The 16,305-nt window shown below is 32.3% G+C and overlaps 1 protein-coding gene, 59 non-coding genes and 2 pseudogenes across 62 annotated transcripts; 35 read left to right on the forward strand and 27 right to left on the reverse strand.

Annotated features, from left to right (window-relative positions):
* Nucleotides 1-205: 205 nt before the first annotated feature.
* On the reverse strand, nucleotides 206-1,534 carry Y105C5A.14 (annotated as a pseudogene). The gene is made up of 5 exons: nucleotides 1,532-1,534; nucleotides 1,086-1,483; nucleotides 598-1,030; nucleotides 360-544; nucleotides 206-310 (listed from the first exon to the last, which is right to left on the reverse strand). Coding segments are annotated over exons 1-5 (1,124 nt in total).
* Nucleotides 228-548, forward strand: Y105C5A.1272 (EAL domain-containing protein; the record flags this gene model as incomplete). The annotated part of the gene is made up of 2 exons (NM_001268946.2): nucleotides 228-294; nucleotides 345-548. The coding sequence occupies exons 1-2, from the start codon at nucleotides 271-273 to the stop codon at nucleotides 546-548; spliced, it is 228 nt and encodes a 75-aa protein (NP_001255875.1). The 5' UTR covers nucleotides 228-270.
* Nucleotides 1,535-1,811: 277 nt separating the features above from the next.
* Nucleotides 1,812-1,832, reverse strand: 21ur-9312. The gene has a single exon (NR_063648.1).
* Nucleotides 1,833-1,901: 69 nt separating this feature from the next.
* 21ur-13726 lies at nucleotides 1,902-1,922 on the forward strand. The gene has a single exon (NR_063649.1).
* A 327-nt stretch (nucleotides 1,923-2,249) lies between these two features.
* Nucleotides 2,250-2,270, forward strand: 21ur-9425. The gene has a single exon (NR_063650.1).
* A 172-nt stretch (nucleotides 2,271-2,442) lies between these two features.
* Nucleotides 2,443-2,596, reverse strand: Y105C5A.1283. Its single transcript, NR_101986.1, has one exon. It is a non-coding gene; the product is annotated as a small nucleolar RNA Y105C5A.1283 (small nucleolar RNA).
* A 464-nt stretch (nucleotides 2,597-3,060) lies between these two features.
* On the reverse strand, nucleotides 3,061-4,142 carry Y105C5A.1271 (annotated as a pseudogene). The gene is made up of 4 exons: nucleotides 4,073-4,142; nucleotides 3,525-3,790; nucleotides 3,300-3,466; nucleotides 3,061-3,236 (listed from the first exon to the last, which is right to left on the reverse strand). Coding segments are annotated over exons 1-4 (679 nt in total).
* Nucleotides 3,297-3,317, forward strand: 21ur-11737. Its single transcript, NR_063651.1, has one exon.
* Nucleotides 4,050-4,070, forward strand: 21ur-6203. The gene has a single exon (NR_063652.1).
* Nucleotides 4,143-5,272: 1,130 nt separating the features above from the next.
* Nucleotides 5,273-5,293, forward strand: 21ur-8846. Its single transcript, NR_063653.1, has one exon.
* On the forward strand, nucleotides 5,274-5,294 carry 21ur-10429. Its single transcript, NR_063654.1, has one exon.
* Nucleotides 5,276-5,296, forward strand: 21ur-14578. Its single transcript, NR_063655.1, has one exon.
* 21ur-4176 lies at nucleotides 5,277-5,297 on the forward strand. The gene has a single exon (NR_063656.1).
* Nucleotides 5,298-7,835: 2,538 nt separating this feature from the next.
* On the reverse strand, nucleotides 7,836-7,856 carry 21ur-1491. Its single transcript, NR_063657.1, has one exon.
* Nucleotides 7,857-8,070: 214 nt separating this feature from the next.
* On the reverse strand, nucleotides 8,071-8,091 carry 21ur-8096. Its single transcript, NR_063658.1, has one exon.
* A 116-nt stretch (nucleotides 8,092-8,207) lies between these two features.
* 21ur-2461 lies at nucleotides 8,208-8,228 on the forward strand. Its single transcript, NR_063659.1, has one exon.
* Nucleotides 8,229-8,277: 49 nt separating this feature from the next.
* On the reverse strand, nucleotides 8,278-8,298 carry 21ur-2695. The gene has a single exon (NR_063660.1).
* Nucleotides 8,299-8,397: 99 nt separating this feature from the next.
* Nucleotides 8,398-8,418, reverse strand: 21ur-15322. Its single transcript, NR_063661.1, has one exon.
* Nucleotides 8,419-8,724: 306 nt separating this feature from the next.
* Nucleotides 8,725-8,745, forward strand: 21ur-143. The gene has a single exon (NR_063662.1).
* An 18-nt stretch (nucleotides 8,746-8,763) lies between these two features.
* Nucleotides 8,764-8,784, reverse strand: 21ur-5958. Its single transcript, NR_063663.1, has one exon.
* Nucleotides 8,785-8,974: 190 nt separating this feature from the next.
* On the forward strand, nucleotides 8,975-8,995 carry 21ur-4502. Its single transcript, NR_063664.1, has one exon.
* 21ur-7436 lies at nucleotides 8,976-8,996 on the forward strand. Its single transcript, NR_063665.1, has one exon.
* An 89-nt stretch (nucleotides 8,997-9,085) lies between these two features.
* Nucleotides 9,086-9,106, reverse strand: 21ur-4509. Its single transcript, NR_063666.1, has one exon.
* Nucleotides 9,107-9,519: 413 nt separating this feature from the next.
* 21ur-2927 lies at nucleotides 9,520-9,540 on the forward strand. The gene has a single exon (NR_063667.1).
* A 688-nt stretch (nucleotides 9,541-10,228) lies between these two features.
* On the forward strand, nucleotides 10,229-10,249 carry 21ur-6784. Its single transcript, NR_063668.1, has one exon.
* 21ur-12995 lies at nucleotides 10,230-10,250 on the forward strand. The gene has a single exon (NR_063669.1).
* A 139-nt stretch (nucleotides 10,251-10,389) lies between these two features.
* 21ur-9843 lies at nucleotides 10,390-10,410 on the reverse strand. The gene has a single exon (NR_063670.1).
* Nucleotides 10,391-10,411, reverse strand: 21ur-5523. The gene has a single exon (NR_063671.1).
* Nucleotides 10,412-10,745: 334 nt separating this feature from the next.
* 21ur-5038 lies at nucleotides 10,746-10,766 on the reverse strand. Its single transcript, NR_063672.1, has one exon.
* A 731-nt stretch (nucleotides 10,767-11,497) lies between these two features.
* Nucleotides 11,498-11,518, forward strand: 21ur-10035. The gene has a single exon (NR_063673.1).
* Nucleotides 11,519-11,573: 55 nt separating this feature from the next.
* 21ur-7306 lies at nucleotides 11,574-11,594 on the reverse strand. The gene has a single exon (NR_063674.1).
* Nucleotides 11,575-11,595, reverse strand: 21ur-13038. The gene has a single exon (NR_063675.1).
* Nucleotides 11,596-11,875: 280 nt separating this feature from the next.
* Nucleotides 11,876-11,896, forward strand: 21ur-11987. The gene has a single exon (NR_063676.1).
* 21ur-3292 lies at nucleotides 11,877-11,897 on the forward strand. Its single transcript, NR_063677.1, has one exon.
* A 66-nt stretch (nucleotides 11,898-11,963) lies between these two features.
* On the reverse strand, nucleotides 11,964-11,984 carry 21ur-2077. The gene has a single exon (NR_063678.1).
* A 580-nt stretch (nucleotides 11,985-12,564) lies between these two features.
* Nucleotides 12,565-12,585, forward strand: 21ur-1540. The gene has a single exon (NR_063679.1).
* A 74-nt stretch (nucleotides 12,586-12,659) lies between these two features.
* 21ur-1714 lies at nucleotides 12,660-12,680 on the forward strand. Its single transcript, NR_063680.1, has one exon.
* A 33-nt stretch (nucleotides 12,681-12,713) lies between these two features.
* 21ur-561 lies at nucleotides 12,714-12,734 on the reverse strand. The gene has a single exon (NR_063681.1).
* A 64-nt stretch (nucleotides 12,735-12,798) lies between these two features.
* Nucleotides 12,799-12,819, reverse strand: 21ur-10393. The gene has a single exon (NR_063682.1).
* Nucleotides 12,820-12,924: 105 nt separating this feature from the next.
* Nucleotides 12,925-12,945, reverse strand: 21ur-9872. Its single transcript, NR_063683.1, has one exon.
* Nucleotides 12,926-12,946, reverse strand: 21ur-9415. The gene has a single exon (NR_063684.1).
* 21ur-7180 lies at nucleotides 12,941-12,961 on the forward strand. Its single transcript, NR_063685.1, has one exon.
* A 198-nt stretch (nucleotides 12,962-13,159) lies between these two features.
* 21ur-7709 lies at nucleotides 13,160-13,180 on the forward strand. Its single transcript, NR_063686.1, has one exon.
* Nucleotides 13,181-13,537: 357 nt separating this feature from the next.
* 21ur-13006 lies at nucleotides 13,538-13,558 on the forward strand. Its single transcript, NR_063687.1, has one exon.
* On the forward strand, nucleotides 13,539-13,559 carry 21ur-15125. Its single transcript, NR_063688.1, has one exon.
* On the forward strand, nucleotides 13,543-13,563 carry 21ur-3509. Its single transcript, NR_063689.1, has one exon.
* A 269-nt stretch (nucleotides 13,564-13,832) lies between these two features.
* On the forward strand, nucleotides 13,833-13,853 carry 21ur-1033. The gene has a single exon (NR_063690.1).
* A 388-nt stretch (nucleotides 13,854-14,241) lies between these two features.
* 21ur-966 lies at nucleotides 14,242-14,262 on the forward strand. Its single transcript, NR_063691.1, has one exon.
* A 100-nt stretch (nucleotides 14,263-14,362) lies between these two features.
* Nucleotides 14,363-14,383, reverse strand: 21ur-6218. The gene has a single exon (NR_063692.1).
* 21ur-15655 lies at nucleotides 14,365-14,385 on the reverse strand. The gene has a single exon (NR_063693.1).
* Nucleotides 14,386-14,690: 305 nt separating this feature from the next.
* On the reverse strand, nucleotides 14,691-14,711 carry 21ur-8831. Its single transcript, NR_063694.1, has one exon.
* Nucleotides 14,712-14,886: 175 nt separating this feature from the next.
* Nucleotides 14,887-14,907, reverse strand: 21ur-7960. The gene has a single exon (NR_063695.1).
* Nucleotides 14,888-14,908, reverse strand: 21ur-11996. Its single transcript, NR_063696.1, has one exon.
* A 140-nt stretch (nucleotides 14,909-15,048) lies between these two features.
* Nucleotides 15,049-15,069, forward strand: 21ur-444. Its single transcript, NR_063697.1, has one exon.
* Nucleotides 15,070-15,139: 70 nt separating this feature from the next.
* 21ur-3164 lies at nucleotides 15,140-15,160 on the reverse strand. Its single transcript, NR_063698.1, has one exon.
* Nucleotides 15,161-15,311: 151 nt separating this feature from the next.
* 21ur-1255 lies at nucleotides 15,312-15,332 on the forward strand. The gene has a single exon (NR_063699.1).
* Nucleotides 15,333-15,454: 122 nt separating this feature from the next.
* 21ur-2535 lies at nucleotides 15,455-15,475 on the forward strand. Its single transcript, NR_063700.1, has one exon.
* A 27-nt stretch (nucleotides 15,476-15,502) lies between these two features.
* 21ur-4462 lies at nucleotides 15,503-15,523 on the reverse strand. The gene has a single exon (NR_063701.1).
* Nucleotides 15,524-15,673: 150 nt separating this feature from the next.
* On the forward strand, nucleotides 15,674-15,694 carry 21ur-2431. Its single transcript, NR_063702.1, has one exon.
* On the forward strand, nucleotides 15,675-15,695 carry 21ur-4309. Its single transcript, NR_063703.1, has one exon.
* A 470-nt stretch (nucleotides 15,696-16,165) lies between these two features.
* Nucleotides 16,166-16,186, forward strand: 21ur-5448. Its single transcript, NR_063704.1, has one exon.
* A 54-nt stretch (nucleotides 16,187-16,240) lies between these two features.
* On the forward strand, nucleotides 16,241-16,261 carry 21ur-5306. Its single transcript, NR_063705.1, has one exon.
* Nucleotides 16,262-16,305: the final 44 nt, after the last annotated feature.

Below are 16,305 nucleotides of genomic sequence, written 5' to 3' on the forward strand. Positions count from 1 at the left end.
TGCAAACACACTGACGATCCATTGCGTACTCACCCTTTCTTATTATTTCACAATACCATTCATACCAGAGATTTTCCAAATAAGAGAGACGCAAATGCATTGTGAGTAACTATACATAGAGGAGAGGGCCCCAGGGGTAAAAAGGTTGCAATCCGCAAACACACTGACACTCCATTGCGTACCCATTCTTATTATTTCACAATACGTTTTCATGAGCAAATTGTTTTATTGATAATTTGTTAATACAATTGATTAATACGAAAAAAAAAAATGCATTTGCTGGTTCAGCCAAGAGTAAGTCGTTTTAGTTCTGAAAAATTAATGTGTTTCTGATTGAAAAAAAGAGCAGGAACAATTACCTCAATGTTCTCGTCATAAATGTGATGGAGAATGATTGCATCCATGCAAGCATAGTGGATTTGGTCGATGCGAAGTACTTCCCTGGCCCAATCGCTGAGGGTTTCCTCCTTATTGAGGACAATGCCGGTAACCTCCAGAGCCAATTGTTAAGCGGATTCCAACGCGACAAGTGGGTTGTGCAGAACTGAAATTTACCAATAAAATATGTAATCATGAGCAAAAATAAAAAAAACTTACCTCCGTGAATTTAATCATGGATTCTGTCAGGATCTGTACGTCCATTTGGCAATACTTTTGAATCTCCTCGTCGAAATCAAAAGGCTTGTCGTAGTTTTCGTTGTACCACTGCTCAAACTTTTCTCGGCTTTCCGGTTTCATAGAAGTTGGCTCATAATATTCGATTGCTGGTAGATGAGGAAGCACAAGTCCATAGTGGTCTTCGTGATTGAAGAGGTACGGGAAATAGCCATTTGATTTGGCTTTTAGACTGAAGGCTTTGGGCATTTCTTCCAACCGCATCTTGAGAAATTGGGCAGAATCTCGAAAATGAAGTACATTCTTCTTTGTGATGGGAACATCCACAGATACAAAAGTGAGGCCGCTCATCTTTATCTTGGACAACGAAATCAGCTCCTTGAGCAGTTTTTCCAAAGTAAAAACGTGATCGTAGCTGAAAAAGTTTTTTTTTTTTAATGACATTTTATGGCGAATTAAAAACAACTTACCGGCCTCCATTGTGAGCCCAAACATAGGCATTCTCAAGTCGAGGATCATTGCACAAAAAGTCTACAAATCGCTCGACTACTGATTTGTCAGTTGTGTTCTGATCCTTGTAGGACACTCTCTCTTCATCTGTCTAACTGTCTGCGTATCTAGCTGCAATCTTGTTCCTAGCTGCAATCTTGGACCTACCACTACTGGCCAAGTCTCTCCGATATGATAGCTCTTTCAGGAAGTTTTTCATTTTTTGTACAGACGCACTCTTCATTTTATGTACTCCTCTCACTATAGCGACTTTTCCACATTCAGGGTCGAAAATGGGGACAATTGCGGTTTTATAGTCGTTTCCCGACGAGTAGATTTCCTCACTGTCAAAGTATATGGTTTCAGTTTCATTCATAACCTTAAAAAAAAGAAAAGGCTTAAAATTCTAGACAAAATCAAAACTCACCATTTTTTTTTAATCCAGCACATTCGATTCCAATTTGAATTTTGAAAAATCAGCAGAAAAATAGGAGAGGGCAACCACCAGTCGCCCGCAGAAAAGTAGAGAATGACCAGTGAGACACTGATCTCCTCTTTGCACCTGTGTAGAGAGTGTAGTCAGCTGAAGAGACATAGACTATTAGACATTTTTCGACAGAATACATTACACCTTTGTTGACAGATATACATGTATTTAGAAGACGTCTCACCGCAAATTGTTCGTACAGCCCAGAATAAATTTCATAGAAGGTTTGAGGAAAGGGAGATCAACATAAAATTAAGCCACTGATGTTTCATGAACTTGTTGAAACAGTTAGAATATGCTATTCTTATGAAGGAAATTAAGAGAAAAAATTCTTCAAAAGAAGTTTCAAATTTCTTTCAGAATAAAGTTTTTTATTGGAATTGTTGAAAGTTATGACTTTCTTCAAACATTTTGTGCACATTTTTTGCACATTTTTTGCACATTTTTCGCTCATTTTTTGCTCATTTTTTGCACATTTTGTGCACATTTTTTGCACATTTTTTGCACACTTTATGCCCATGTTTTGCTTTTTTTGTACAGCCTGGAATAAATTTCATACGAGTTTTGAAGAAAGGAGAAAACTTTTTTTTGTCAGCTTGAAGAAAAGTCAACACTTTCAACGACTTCCAAAATACAAACAATATTCTAACTCTAATGTTTCATGAACTTGTTGAGACAGTTAGCTCAGAGAAGAATTTTGAGAAGAAATTCTTTAAAAGAAGCTTAACATTTCTTTCAGAACAAACATTTTTATTGAAATCGAAGAAAAAAAATAGTTAAACTCAAAATTTAAAAAACATACATGTATTGAAAATTTGGTTTAAAAAAAGAGATAATTAAGTATTATCAAAATATTAAAACTGTCACATCAAATTTGAATCCAGCCAATCCCGCGAAAAATTCCCTCTCGATTTCGGATGCCGAAAATTGGCTCAAATCGAGATATGAAAAATTCGGGAGATGCTGGAATCAAAAAGGACTCCGCCTACTTTCTTTTAGATTTCCGCCGAACACAGCAAAAATGAAAAGGGTGGGTAATACCTGGCGGCCGACAACCCACGGGTTCCGCGCCTCGTTATAAATAAAGTAAGGAAGTCACGCCCTTCAAAATACACACCAACACTGTGGGCGCGGATTCCTAACTTTATTCACAAGGAGGCGCGGATGCCGTGGGATGTCGGCCGCCAGGTATTACCCACCCTTTTCATTTTTGCTGTGTCTGGCGGAAATCTAAAAGAAAGTAGGCGGAGTCCTTTTTGATTCCAGCATCTCCCGAATTTCTCAACTCTCGATTCGAGCCAATTTTCGGCATCCGAAATCGAGAGGGAATTTTTCGCGGGATTGGCTGGATTCAAATTTGATGTGACAGTTTTAATATTTTGATAATACTCAACGGCTACATATTTTCCGAGCCGTTTTTTGAGCTGGAGATACTATAACAATTCTAGTGAGTCTTTTTTCAATCCAAAAAAATGATCAATTATAATTTTTATTATTGTATTAAATTTTACAACGGTCATGATTAATACGAGTAATTACCAAAGAATATTTTTTAGAGATGATCAAAGAAGCAGGAACTAGATCGGCCAATCGTGCGCATTTCAGAGTGACATTGATCCGATCAATGAACGGTAGATTGAGAAGGCTGAAAATAAAATAGTGTTTCAGAATTTAATTATGCTTTTTGTTTGATTTCAAACGAAAATACCTTTCTTCAAGTTTCGTGATATCGGTCAAGTGAGTAGTGGTAGAGTGATAATTTTACCCTTTTGGTACTTTTTCCACAGACAGTCCTTGAATAGTGTGTGATTTACGAGATTCAGGAAAAAATGAGAGAGCGAGAGATTTGGTTATAGTAAGACATTATTGAGAAGGCTGAAAATAAAATTATTAGTTATAAAAAAATACTATTTTAGAAAATTACAAAAAAAACCTTTCTTCGAGTTTCGTGGTATCGGTCAAGTGCATTTCATATTCCTTGACATCCTGTTTGAACGACGCGATTCTTGTCTCAACGCCCCACAAGTGATACGCGTCTTCTCCAGAAGGGTGGGTGAGGTCCCACGTTGTTGTCTGAATATAGGTTTTGAGATGGTCCCGATCCTCTTCGATTGTTCCAAATGAGACTCAACATATATGTTTTTGCATAGAGGAGGAAGCGATAGCTATACTTCAGGAATGGTAGTAGTGGAAGGAAATCTGAAATGTGCATTACAGTAACCCGATTTCGTAAATACTTTCGAAAAATCGTCGAAAAACCCCGCTTTCTGTCTGAATCTCTCAAATCGCACGCTATTCAGGGATTGTCTGTGGCAAAAAAACCACTACTACTGACATTACTGATAAAATATATGCAGTAGTGAGACCCCGAATTTCATCGAAATTGGTATGTTAATTATTTTAATTTAATTTCAGTTTCATTCCTAACCTAAAAAAAGAATGGCTAAACATTCTAGAATACGGTCAATTATTTAAACTCACTGTTTTATCCAACACATGCCAATTTGAATTTTGAAAAATCAGCAGAAAAATAGGAAAGGGCAACCACTAGTCGCCCGCAGGAAAGTGGAGAATGACCAGGAAGACCCCCCTCTCCCCTTTGCAGTATCCCATTGACATACATTCAGAAGACGTCTCACCGCAAATTGTTTTTGAAGACGTCTCACCGCAAATTGCATAGATCCTTATCTGTCACTGCTAAACCCGCAATTAATTTTTGAAAAGCGGTGAGGGTTCTTTTTATATGTAGAGTCATCAATCATTTTGAAAGATTTTATCAGGTCACGGAACGTTTATTTCAGAAAAAATTTAAGCAGAAATATGATTCTGACGCTTGATTCGTCTTTTCTTATAGCTGTAAGTGGCTTTACGACCGCACTGTTCTATAAGCAGATTAGTCAAGGATCCGAGCATAAAAATTATCAGTCCATTTAGTGAGTCATCAGCCCAAGGTTTGAAGGAGGGTGCAGCATAAATAGAGAGACGTTGATATTGTGAAGGGTCCAACCGAGCCAAAATTGTACCGTTGTGCAGGACAGAGCCATTGGTGTAAAGCACCGTCAAAAGGCCATCTACAACATTAAAATCCCGGACATGAGGTGCTGACCACATTTTTACAGTAAAGTTGAAATCTTGGAGTCGAAAAATTGTACCCCCATTATATGTGTATAGTTGATTCTTCAACTGTTGTATTTAGTAGCTGATTAACACGATTCTTCATACGATAAAGACGATTTTTGTATTGAGCTAACATATTCTCAATACCGATAATATCGAAAACACATTCTGGATGTGTAAAGCATTATTCATGAAAATCACACCAACATGGGACCGTGACGCTTAAAGCAATTTATAAATATTTTTTATTGAATAATATAAAATAAATAAATAAACAATTTTGAATCATAGCAGTCCTGTGCCAGAAAGATTTTTTCATCTGAAATAACAAATATAATCATGAAACCGTGTCAGGCTATACGTCTTTGAATTCATTATCTACTATTTCTGCGGACAACTGGCGGTTGCCCTTTTCTATTTTTTGCTAATTTTATATAAAATTTAAAATTTGATGTTTTTTTCTAATGGTGAGTATTTTATTTGATGTTTTCAAATTATGAGGAATTTTTTGAAATTTCAACTATTTCGAAAACTCCATAAGACATTTGTCCCTTTTTGAACAAATTATTACATCTGAAACAGGATGAATATAAATTAAATGTATTTTTTTGGGTACCACAGAGCACTGCCAAATTGAACAAACTAATTTTTGAAAACTTCGCTTCATAAAACTTATATGCAAGAAGAAAAATACCCTTTTTATCCGTTCTCACTAAAAATTTTAGAATTAAAATGTTTTTTAGTATAGCTTTTTTCATTCTTAACCTGATTTGTTTTATGCTAACTGAATTTTCCTGTTTTTCCTTTCATGTTTCAAAAAAGTATAGATTTTTTAGTAATTTTCCCATTCACGATACTTTTTTTACTGGAATCAAAAGACTAGCGGGCCTATGGGCCCGCCAGCCCTTCGGGAATGGGGATAGGGTTAATTCGCTCTAAGTTATTAGCAAGGTAGCTGGCGCAGGTTCTCGGCTTCGCCTCGAACCTGTTAACGGGTTATTCGAGATCTCTTTGAAATTATTTCAGGAGTGGGGTATATGTTTAGAAAACTTGACTATTCAGGTTTGAGGCTTCGCCTCGAAGCTCTTACTGTGTAAAGTGAAATTTCTTTAAACTTTGATTCATTGCTCCAGGACCGACACTGTACAAATAACTTAGGCTGAGATTTTGTTCAAGAATAATTTGAACGTATTCAATAAAATAAGCGTGTTTTCAATCATCACTGTGAACTACAAAAAACGGTGAAGGAAAAGGAAAACTCATGAATACGGCCTGCTCTGCTTGGAATAGGATTAAAGCCAGCCCACAGTTCTCAAGAGTATTCGGGCCTGCGGCCCTCAAACCTGGTTATTAGGCTTGAGTGAATAACATATCTGCTTAGAATAGGATCAAAGCCAGCCCATAGTTTCCAAGAGTGTTCGGGCCTGCGGCCCTCGAACCTGGTTGTTAGGTTTGAGTAAATAACAACCGCGTCGCAGGCCTACAGCCTGCTCTGCTTAGAATAGGATCAAAGCCAGCCCACAGTTTTCAAGAGTATTCGGCCCTGCGGCCCTCAAACCTGGTTATTAGGTTCGAGTGAATAACATATCTACTTTTTGGAAAATCGTGAACGCCTGTGGGCCCCCAGCCCTTCGGGAATGGGGATTGTTTTAGAAAACTGAAAATAATAAAAGCTTTCTAAATCAAACTTATCTAAGAGTAATCGCATATCAGGCCTCCGGCCTGCCTTGGTATAATGATTTAAGGTTGACTGCGTCTTCTAAGAGTAAGAGTGCCTGCGGCACTCAATCCAGCCAATCTGGGCTTAAAACAGTTGTAATCGCACAGCAGGCCTCCGGCCTGCAATGTCTGAAGTATATGTTCAAAGTGAACTTCTTCTTAGAGTTAAAGTGCCTTTCAATGTTTTTTTTCTGGAAAGAAAACATTTTCCAGCCACCCGCACGCATGCAGCCTCTTGTGAGGAGAACCGGCCTGTTAGGAGTTATGCACTAAAACTTCAAACCGTCATAACTTTGCTCATAGTAGGAGTTTGAGAAAAATTAAATAATTTTTGAAATTGGCGTAAAAAGTAGAATAATACGGCGGTCATTATTTTTAAAAATAACAAAAATTGAGACATATCACCTTCTGGGAAGGCCTGGAAGCTCAAAACTTCCACAAATGTGCTGAAAGTTGTCAAGACCGACCAAATTTAGTTTGTCTACCTTGCTTTAGTGAAACTTATCAAAATTAAAACATAAAATAAGAAGGATAGTTGAAAACTTGTCCAGGAACAAAGGAAAACTGGATTTCCACGTGCAAGAATTAAATAACCTATCTCCGCGAAAAATGATCGGATCGAGCTGTGATTTGAGATCCCATTTTAAATCATTCTATTAATTCTAAATTTAACATAAAAACAGGAACGATAGTGGAAAGTTTGTGAATTTTATGGAAAAATGTAAATTGTTTGAAAGAAGTGTTCATTTTTTCGATTTTTGAGACTATTATTAAAATTTTTTGAAACAAAAAATTATATTTTCCGCTTCCTCTCGATGTGATGAACATTTTTCCAAAAAAAAATTTGGAAAAAGAGCAAGACTAACGGAGATTTGACCGAAACAATGGTGAAAATGTGGATGAAAACACACCAAATATGAAAAGGGGAGGTGGGTGTGTGTGTGTGAGAAAAGGGGGGAGGTGCAGAAATTTTGGCAAAACTTTAATTATCGTTTTTAAAATAACGAATAGAGATATCACAATGAACTTAGATACAATGGATAGGCATTGAAAAGGAGAACTTAAGTTTCGAGTCTCAAACGTTTTGAACATAAACTCGAATTTTCCTTCAATTTAAAGTGGTTTTCGGCCAGTACTTCGGTGTGCGCAAAAACAAGAGGGGTGTGGTTTTCCGCTTGTGGAGCCGACAGGGTGCTCCAAAATCAACCCCCTTTTAGATGAACACACGTCGCTATATTTTGTGAATGTAGAGAAAAAAGAATTTCAAAAATCGGTCCAGTGAGAGCCGAGATATAAACGTTCAAAGTTGTATTACAATTTTTTTGGACATTTTTTGAACATTTTTTGAACACCGAAAACGCGTGTGTGTGGCAAGATGGGGTTTTAGGAAGGAGGCAGACAGAAACGAAGAAAAAAAACTTGCATCCTAATACTTTTTATTACAATGTTCATATTTATAGACATTTCAAAAACGTAGAAAATCTGGAATTACCCAATATGTAGAAAAATTCTAAAAACCTCTGTTTTCGGGCAATTTTTCACTGACTAGGCGGCACCTTGAAAATCTGATCATAGTTTTACTGAAATATCTTTTTTTTGAAAACTTTGCAGCAGTGAATCACTTTTTATTGAAAATTCATAAAAACTTGCAGAAAAAAGAGCTATTAGTGACTAAAATCTTTGTATAATCTTAATAAAAAATTTGTAACGGTAAAAAACTGTAAAAAAATATTCACTGTTTCAAGTTCACCATTTTTTCTGAGAATTTCTTTTTGGGTGTTATACCGGATATTTTCTACGAACTTTATTATTCATACGTTTTCGTGGCCATGTGCATAGCAGTTACTATCTTTTTATGTTATACAATTTTAGTATGGAGTAATAATTATTAAGAGCTTATTAGCATAGTGAAACAAATATTTTTATTAAATGTTTTAGTAAAAAAAAATTGAACTAATAGTAAATTCATTTCTCATGAATCTTATCTACTACTAAATATCTCGGCCATTAACCAATTTATAGGGGTAATGGCACATCAAAATGTTTTACTATACAACGCGCCGAAATTCATATCGTTGTAATAAGTTTGACAAAAATAGCATATTTTTCGAAACTTTGCAGCAACAAAAGATTTTTCTTTAAAAATCGAAAAAAAAACGTGCAAAATTAATAAAGAAAAAAAGTTAAACTCATTTTATTGTTTACTTTTCCAAAAGAGTTGAAACGGAAAAAACTGTTAACAAAATTTTCATTGTTTCAAGTTCACCATTTTTTTTTTGAAAAAAACTATTCGATATTGCGTCCTCACTATCAGCTTGATGTAAATTTTTAAGAAAAACATACAACTATTTCTGAAATTACAGATCGTTGTAATTTTACAAATTTATAGTGATAATGAAATATGAGAAGTTTTTTTGTCAGTATGAAGAGTTAATTTTAATTGATATCGAAAAATGCTTGAAAACTCTCACAAAGTTTGCCGAAAAAAACCAATTCATCATCGGTTTCACTCAGTTAATAAGTTTTATGTTAAAATTTATTACACAGTTAGATTACGTGAATAAAGAGAAGGTTATATAAAAAATGCTGGAAAATATAGAAATTGAAATTTCGAATTCATTATTTTCCAATTTTTAGATCACAGTCACTGAAAATATGCTTTCTATATTTTCCGCTTCAACGATTGATGAAAACGCACTGAAAATTCATCAAAATGGTGAAACAGGCAAATTTTTTTTCAAAAATTTCAAAACTTCTGATCCGGTGGAATTTTAAAAAGCTATGTGTAATTGAAGACTTAATTTTTTTTTTGAAAGCTGCCGCAAAAAATAATTTTTTGTCAAACTCTGAAAACGTCGGGTGCCGTTTTTCAAAAGCGAGGAAAATTATTATTAATAAAAATTAGAAAATTCCTCCGGGAATTTTGAAAATTTTTTTTTTTGAAAATTAGTTTGATTGAGCAGAAAAATGGATGTTTAATTTGTTAAATCCATGAGAGAATGACTTTTTTCTAATTTGGCCAAAATAAAAAGATAATTAAAAACTTCTCTTTCATACGCTGCATATAGGAGTTAACAATTTTCGATATTTATTAATTAGTGCTAAATAAATAGACATAGCTTCAAAAAAAAAAGCTGATTCTCACCAATTTTGGTGCATTTTCTCAAGATTCGACTTTACCAAGATGTCAGTATTTTTTTGAATCAGTTTAAAATTATTCGAAATTTTTAACTTACCGTATATCTTCTATTAATATGGCCTCTCTATTAGACTTGCACTCCCTATTAGTATTGCCCCTCGGAGACCTTCCGAAAATTAGTATGGCACTCCTTATTAGTCTTGTACTCCCAAATAGCCTTGCGTTTACTCTTTTTTATTGCAGGCCCGTCTTGTTAACTTCAGGATTTCAACGAAAAAATTTGCCTATTTTGCAACAGTTTTTCACAACATTTCTACGAGATTGAAGTTTTTGAACTTATATGTTACAATTAAAATCAAATTTTCTGAATTTTTACATAAGATTCGAGCTTTTTCAGAAAAAAACTAGTAAGCTCAAGTCAGAAAAATGTTCTGAAAATTAGTATTGCACTCCCTAATAGTCTTGCACTCCCTATTAGTATTGCAAGCGCGAAGACCATTGAAAAATAGTATTTCAGCCATATTAATAGAAGAAATACGGTACCTACCTTGAAAGCTTTTCTGATTTCTATATGTTTTTGTAGCATTTTCATAATTTTAACTTGGTTTATAATTTTTCTGTTTCACAAAATTTGTTAATTTCTGTAGTAGAAAATACATAAGTTTCATCGTACACAATGCCATTTACATAAGAATTTTGGAAAATTCATTGTGTTGTACTTTTAAAAAATGTACCGGTGAAACTTAGGAATGGAGTTTACTATTTTTTTAATAGTGAAAAACATCAAAAGTCTTTCTCTTTTCAGAAAAGTAGTTCAAAGTTTAAGTTCATCTCCGCCAATACAACCGATTTGTTTTCAATTCTCTGTCATTTATGCATAGTTTGAAACAGTTTCTTTTACCTGAATTTGTTCAATTTTTGTGGAATATATTCTATGCATCAAAAATATTGCGGAATTTCATTATTTTTAACTAACGTCGATCTTTTCCAATTATTTAACGATTACTTGAACATTTATTTTTCAATCGACTGTTTCACAAATATCGATTTTCTTATTTTTTGCTACTAATTATAAATGAATAGATGAAAAAACCAGATAAAGTCTATTTGAAATATTGATTTTTTCCTAGCATTATTTTCGCGGCCAAGTAGGAAAATTAACTTTAAAAACCCCATTATGATATTTATACCGACGGTACAACATAACGTAGACTGAATGTTATTTTTTCCTAAAACTTTGCAACAGTGAAAATTATTTGTCGAAATTTTGTCAAAAAACCACCAAAAGCTGCATGCAGCACTAATAGAGAATATACGGCGTTTTTTTTCAATTTTTCATAACACAGGTCTTCTAAAATGTTTATGTAGTAAAAAATAGATTGTTCAAAAAAAATTGTTTCAAATATATTTTGAGGAATCAAAAATGCATCAACAAAAAACATTAAAAATTAAAAAAAACTAGTTTAAAAAACATCTTGAATGAGAAACAATAATATGAAACGGCATAAGACCAAACTTCCCAATAGCCTTCGAAACGCTACTAAAATTCATAGAAATGGTGAATATAATTGATTGATTTATACCTAGAATACGAAGCAGACACATTTTTTGTTTCATTTTCCTTTTAATGAATTTCCTGTCTAGTTTTTGAATTGATTGCAATATTACTGATAAAGCATGTGTTGAATTAAGAAAATATTAAAAACCTATTGAAACTGTTAGTGTCTTGACGTTTACTAAACTCATCTTGAATCAATAAAACACTAATCTTAATGAACAAGATGAAACATATAACAATTTGTTTATCTGCAAATAACCTATGCAGTGTTATAAATTGAAATTCATATTACTTTCCCACAAAAAATATTTGAAAAATTTAGAAAGTACTGTTTCACAGCGTGCTTATCCCTGACATTTAACTTGGTTTTTAATTGTGCTATTTTTTGCAAGCTCATCCTTTTAGTTTTTTCTTTGAATAATGACGATTTCTGAAATTTCAATGGCATTCAAGCTAATCCTGTATAGATAATCCGGACGAATACATACAATCGAATTTAACAACAAAATGAAACAGTTAATTTTTGGAATTCCATTTGTGAAAATAATTAACTTATCAAAAATAATTCATTTTTTATCAATCTTGCAGTCACTTATAGTCTTTCACATTTATTTTTATTTCAGATGAAGATTTACTACAGAGGAATTTTTCAAAAACCCTTTAAAAAATGTGAGACAATTTGGGATCTAGCTAAAAAAAACAATTGAGTGTTTCACCATTTCTATGAATTTTAGTAGCGTTTCGAAGGCTATTGGGAAGTTTGGTCTTACGGCAAAATTAAACCAAAAACATTGCCGTCACCGAGAGAATTTCTTTGCTTACAAACTTTTTTTTCACATTAAAAAGCTGGAAGTGAGGAATTAAAAAAGTGCTAGTGAGCAATATTTTATGAAGATCATGAAACATAACGATTCTTCAACATTTTTTGGATTTTTGAAATTAATAACGTAGTTACAGAAACGGTGGTACATCGACCTGAAATAATAAAAAATTTGCTATTTTTCCAGGTAGGACACTTTTTTCCATTTTGAATATAACCAACTTAAAATAATTTTCATTTTAGTTGTAGCATTTTATAAAAAACACATTTTTGGGGTTTTCGGGCATAAACTCATTTTTGTCTAAAAAAATGTTTCTAGCAGAAAAAAAATCAACTTTATTCATAAAAGAAGTTAACATCCGACTTAATAAAGGACCTAAAAAGGCGCAATAGTGTCTCAATATTGGATTGCTTTGCAGCAACATAAAAATTTATTAAGCCTACATTTTAGAAAAAAAAACAATTTCAAAGAAATCGGCCATCAGTGTCACAAGCTTCTTAAATCAAGTGTAGCTTTATACAATGTTTTAAAATTTCACTTTGAATTTACTTTGGAATTATTACAAAAATTCCACTGTTTCAAAAAACTAATGAATTCTTTGGAAAGTATATGCAAATGATCTTATCGAACTTTATTCACCCAATCCTAAATGTTTCCTGAAAATTCTGCTGTTTCACATAGTTAATAAAGCGATTGAAACATACTATGAAGTGATGGGCTTCTTGAAAACTGTACTTACAAACCGGTTTCTAGATTAAAAACCTGAAAAAGTAGCATGAAAACGATGCAGTAACAATTGGAATATGCTCTGAATTGATAGAAAAGGTGATACAGTTGAAGTTGACAGGTCCAAACCCGAGTATCTTAAATCTGAACAGAAATTTTCTACTTTGCCAATTTGAAAAATGAACTATGTGAAGCGCTAAAAAGTTATACATCCGTAATGATCATGTTTCAGACACTTTATATTTTTCGAGCTATTCCAGCTTTGTGAATTTCAACTTTATTTTCAATACACCAACTGAAAAGTCAAGAAATTGAAATGGTTTTTATTAAATTTGATTATATCTTTTTTTCTCAAAAACTTCTTGGAAAGTCGCAATTTTTCACAATTTCTTATTGATTCTATGAACGTTTTTTTAAATCTTTTTTTGCAAAATAATTTTCACTGTTTCACAAAGTCCATGTAATTTATGTTGTTGTGTTGGATTTATTCTACCGTACAAAATATAATATATAGTACTCTTGTATTGTTTTTACATTCTCCATTAGATCCCATAGGTTCTACGAATTAGGTGAGGTGCTAGTTTTCAAGAAACTATATTGCTTTTTGTTTTGAAAATCAATCAGTTTTGAAGCAAAAAAAAAACTAACAGAATATACAGGCATGCAAAAGTAGCGCAATAAAAAAGTAAGTTAAAGGTCAGGGGCACGCTGTGAAACAATACTTTCCACAGTTTTCAAATATTTTTTCTGTGGGAAAGTAATCTGAATTTTAATTTGTAACACTGCATAGTTTATTTGCAGATTGAAAAAAAAACATGAGATATGTTTCATGTTGTTCTTTTGTTAAAATTTAGATTGCGTTTTTTTTCAATTAGTAAACTGGTAGACAATAACAGTTTTCAATGGATTTTTAGTATTCTCCTAATTTAAAATATTTATTATTAGAAATTGAATTCAATTTCCAGTTATATTAAAAACAAGACAAAAAATTGATAAAAAGAAAAATGAAAAAAAAACATGCCTACTTCTTATTCTTGGTTTAGAAATCAATTAAACTTAGAAATCAATTAAAAATCAATTTATCAATTAAAGAAATCAATTAATGAAATTTTTTGCTGTTTCAATGTGTTTGTTTTACAGTTTGTTGATTTAAAATTGTAATAATCCAATGGATGGGTTTATTGACTTTTTATTGCTTGTTAATAATCAATAGAAAATTATATAACCAAAAATTTGGAATATTCCAAATACAAAGTACAGACTGCTCCCACACATCTGGCAAAATTAACCATACACACTGAAAGTTATGTAATGTGAGTACCAAAAACGCCATCACTAAACTATTAAAGCCCACATCGCTCAATTTTTGAAAATATACTAATCTGGTTTTTTGTTGACATTTAAAATTGAATAGCAATTTAGGGTGGTCGCATAGAAGTTGGGCGCACTTCATTTACAAAAATATGTTCAAATTTTGTGATTTCATGTTCAGGCATTTTGTTTTGATGATAAAACATAGTGTGACTGTTTTTATATGTTTATAAAATGTCTTATGATTAAACAAGATTAATGATAGCTGGAAAAAGTATTTAAATGTCGGTTTATTTCACACTGATAGGAATTTTTCAAAAAAATATATCAGCAAAGTACTGTATTAAAATGTGAAAATCTCATAAAAAGTTTAAGTTTCAGCAAGTATAAAGTTGGCAAAAATGTGGCAAATAGATTTTGACAATTTTTATCAAATTCATGAAACAGTAGAATTTTTTCCAAAAAACTCACAAAATAAATACGAATTTCAATTTGCCCACTTTATCAAATAAATGTTTACACAAAAGTAGGCCGTGCAACGCGCCTATCCTAGATGCTACATTCCTTGGTTTTGAGTTGTGAAACGTTGGAATAATGTACTTCATTTTGTGACTTACTTTTTTGTAAGGCAATTGTTTTTTTTATTTAATAAAAGTACTTTCCTAAATTCAAATATCAAATTTGTCTTCATTTTTGTGACAAGTAAAAAAAATTTTCTAGTCGAAAGAAGCATTTTTAGAAAAAAAAAGTCAGTATTTAAGAACAATTTGAAACAGTTCAATTTTTCAGTGTAATTTCCAACCAGAACTTTTTGAGTAAATAATTACAGAAAACTTATTTAGAAAATAGGACTAAATAATGCAAATATTTTCCGGACTGGCATTTATAAATAAGCAAGTATAAGATATTTCAGCAAGACAATGCAATGAGGTAATTTTAAAAAGCATACATATAAGCAAGTCGTGAAACAGTCGTTTAAATTTTATTTTTCAAAAAGTTATAACGCGACAGCAGTTTCATCTGTTTCATATTCCCTATTTGTTGAAATTTGAGACGTATTTTACGTTGGATTCTTTATACCAGACTGTGCCATCCGAATCTTGAACTTTGTATCAATTGTTCACATTTTTTTCCAAAAACGTATTAACTCACTTTCAGTAAAAAAGTAACCTGAATCATCATTTGTTTTTAACAAAGAGATCATATATACTCATTGAGAAACAGTACATTTTTTGAAAGTACATTTGCCTTGGTCAAATATATAAAGTTGACAAAAGTTTAAAAATGTTTCCAAAAGTTAATTAAAAAATCAAATTTATTCTAGCTTATTCAAAATAAACACAATTCTGGCGTCAAGTGATCAAACCATCATTTTTTTCAGATTAAGACCTGATTTGTCAGTGAATTGAAAAAAACGTGTTCATTGCGTGTTTCGCATTTTTTATATATAAAAAAGCAAGTTTCGGCGGCAATAACGAAGTATTCCCAACAGATCAATAGAAAATTAATCTTGCATGCAATGCTAATACGGTATTTATTTATTATTAATTCAGTAATTTAAAAAAGTTTATGCAGGCACAAAAACAGTCAAATTAAAATTTAGTCTTAATTTACAAGGTAGTTTATTTTCTACTTTTTAAATTTGTCAGCTTCACATTTTTATTAAATTTTTCACATTAATAATTCAGTGATTGATCATTATTTTGCGGTCCAAAAACTGAAAACTTTAGAAAAATGGGCATTTTTGGACGTAATTCAAAGAGTTAAATTGTATTGCCAAAACATTTCCAAAAAACTTTTAATTTCTTGGTTTTTCCGAAAAACATATAGATTCAATTTCTTCCAGTGGTTCAAATTGTATGTTTTACATTGATTTTTAAAACTTTCAACGCATTCCAGGAAATTTCAATTAGTTGATTAAATTACTGATTCTTTGAAAAATCGGAATGACTTTATGAACGAAACTAGTAGATAAACTCACTTTAAGATTTTTCAGAAAAAGGGAATGTACAAAAAATTGATACTATGAAAATACTTTGAAAATCAATGATAATCGAGCAATTTGGATTTTTCGTCTGCCAGGCTATGTCCCTATTAAAAGTGGGCCAGTTATTATTCTAAAAAATAAAAAATTGTCGGTTTCATTTCTTTTTCATAAGTTTAAAAAAAATGCTCATGCCTACTGGGTTGCCTTTTAATTTACAGAAATTACGGTTTCAAAATTTTTGTATTGCTTTCAGCGTTTGATTGATGGCTATTCGCATCCGTGTGTCAACTTCAAGATATTTCCAGTTTTTTGAAAATATTTCGCCTATAAAACATG

This window comes from Caenorhabditis elegans, chromosome IV, assembly GCF_000002985.6.
Source record: "Caenorhabditis elegans chromosome IV".
Classification (NCBI taxonomy): domain Eukaryota; kingdom Metazoa; phylum Nematoda; class Chromadorea; order Rhabditida; family Rhabditidae; genus Caenorhabditis; species Caenorhabditis elegans.